The following is a 1,151-nucleotide window of genomic DNA, read 5'->3' on the forward strand; positions in this document are numbered from 1 at the left end:
TCATAAGAAAATTTCCATCAATCCAATATCCACATGTTATACAAATTATAAAACACACCAAGCATGCAACACCTAGAGATTAAGGCCAAAGAATGGGGGACTTCATACGATGATTGTATAAATAAGCTCAGCTTTACTGGATCTTTGTCAAGCAGTTATACTGGCTTTATAATTTTTGCTGTCCCAATAGATATGGCTGTGCCAGCAAAGGTTTTACAACATTGGTCACAGTCGTAGTTTATTTTTTTTTCTCCAGTATGTGTTCTCCAGGAGATGAGTGTTACTTGCAAAAACTTTATCACATTGATTACATTTATAAGGCTTCTCTCTAGCATATGTTCTTTCATGTATTAGCAGATAAGTATGATGTGCAAAAACATTACCACATTGATAACATTCATGAGGTTTCTGTCTAGTATGAATTCTTTCATGACTTTGAAGATGACTGTTACATGCAAAGGCTTTACCATATTGATTACATTCATACGGTTTTTCTCTAGTATGTGTTCTTTTATGTATTTGGAGACTAATGTGATATGCAAAGACTTTACAACATTGGTTACATTCATAGGGCTTTTCTCTAGTATATATTTTTATGTATGTGGAGATTACTGTGATGTGAAAAAACTTCATGATATTGAATACCATCATAGGGTTTCTCTCCAGTATGAACTCTTTCATGGCATTGAGGATGAGTGGAATATGCAAAAGCTTTATTACATAGAGTACATTTAGAGGGTTTCTCACCAGTATGGCTCTCATGCCTTCCATATCTTCTAGAACTTTGATGATGTTATTCAATATTATGATCTTCCCAAATGTAGCCTATAGCAGACAGGTTGTTGTCGGTCTGTAGCATCACATCTTTGTAGAGACTCTTCCGGGAAGGATACAGCAAAGCCCATTCTTCTTTAGTGGAGTTCACACGCATATTATTGTAGGTCATTGCATTCATGCCACAACTTCGGAGCTTGCCTGAGCTCCCCTCACAGCACCCAGCATCAGTGCTCAGTTGCGACTTGAGAGCTTGCCCAAACTCCTCTCACAGCACTCCTCTCAGAGCACATTATACTGAATCATTCAAGCCTTCTCAGCAAAGGGACCTGAACCTGCAGTAATGCACCCTCATAGAATGGATTTTCTTAGCACAT

The 1,151-nt window shown here is 37.8% G+C and overlaps 1 protein-coding gene across 1 annotated transcript; it reads right to left on the minus strand.

Moving 5' to 3' along the window:
* Positions 1–225: 225 nt before the first annotated feature.
* Positions 226–771, minus strand: LOC129682098 (zinc finger protein 120-like). The gene has a single exon (XM_055614309.1). It carries the CDS (start codon positions 769–771, stop codon positions 226–228), a length of 546 nt encoding a protein of 181 aa, XP_055470284.1.
* Positions 772–1,151: the final 380 nt, after the last annotated feature.

Source organism: Psammomys obesus, unplaced genomic scaffold, assembly GCF_907164565.1.
Source record: "Psammomys obesus unplaced genomic scaffold, mPsaObe1.curated_primary_1811, whole genome shotgun sequence".
Taxonomy (NCBI): domain Eukaryota; kingdom Metazoa; phylum Chordata; class Mammalia; order Rodentia; family Muridae; genus Psammomys; species Psammomys obesus.

Excerpts from the sequence above, each read along its gene's own strand:
- LOC129682098 (XM_055614309.1), bottom strand. The coding sequence starts at position 771 with ATGGAAGGCATGAGAGCCATACTGGTGAGAAACCCTCTAAATGTACTC.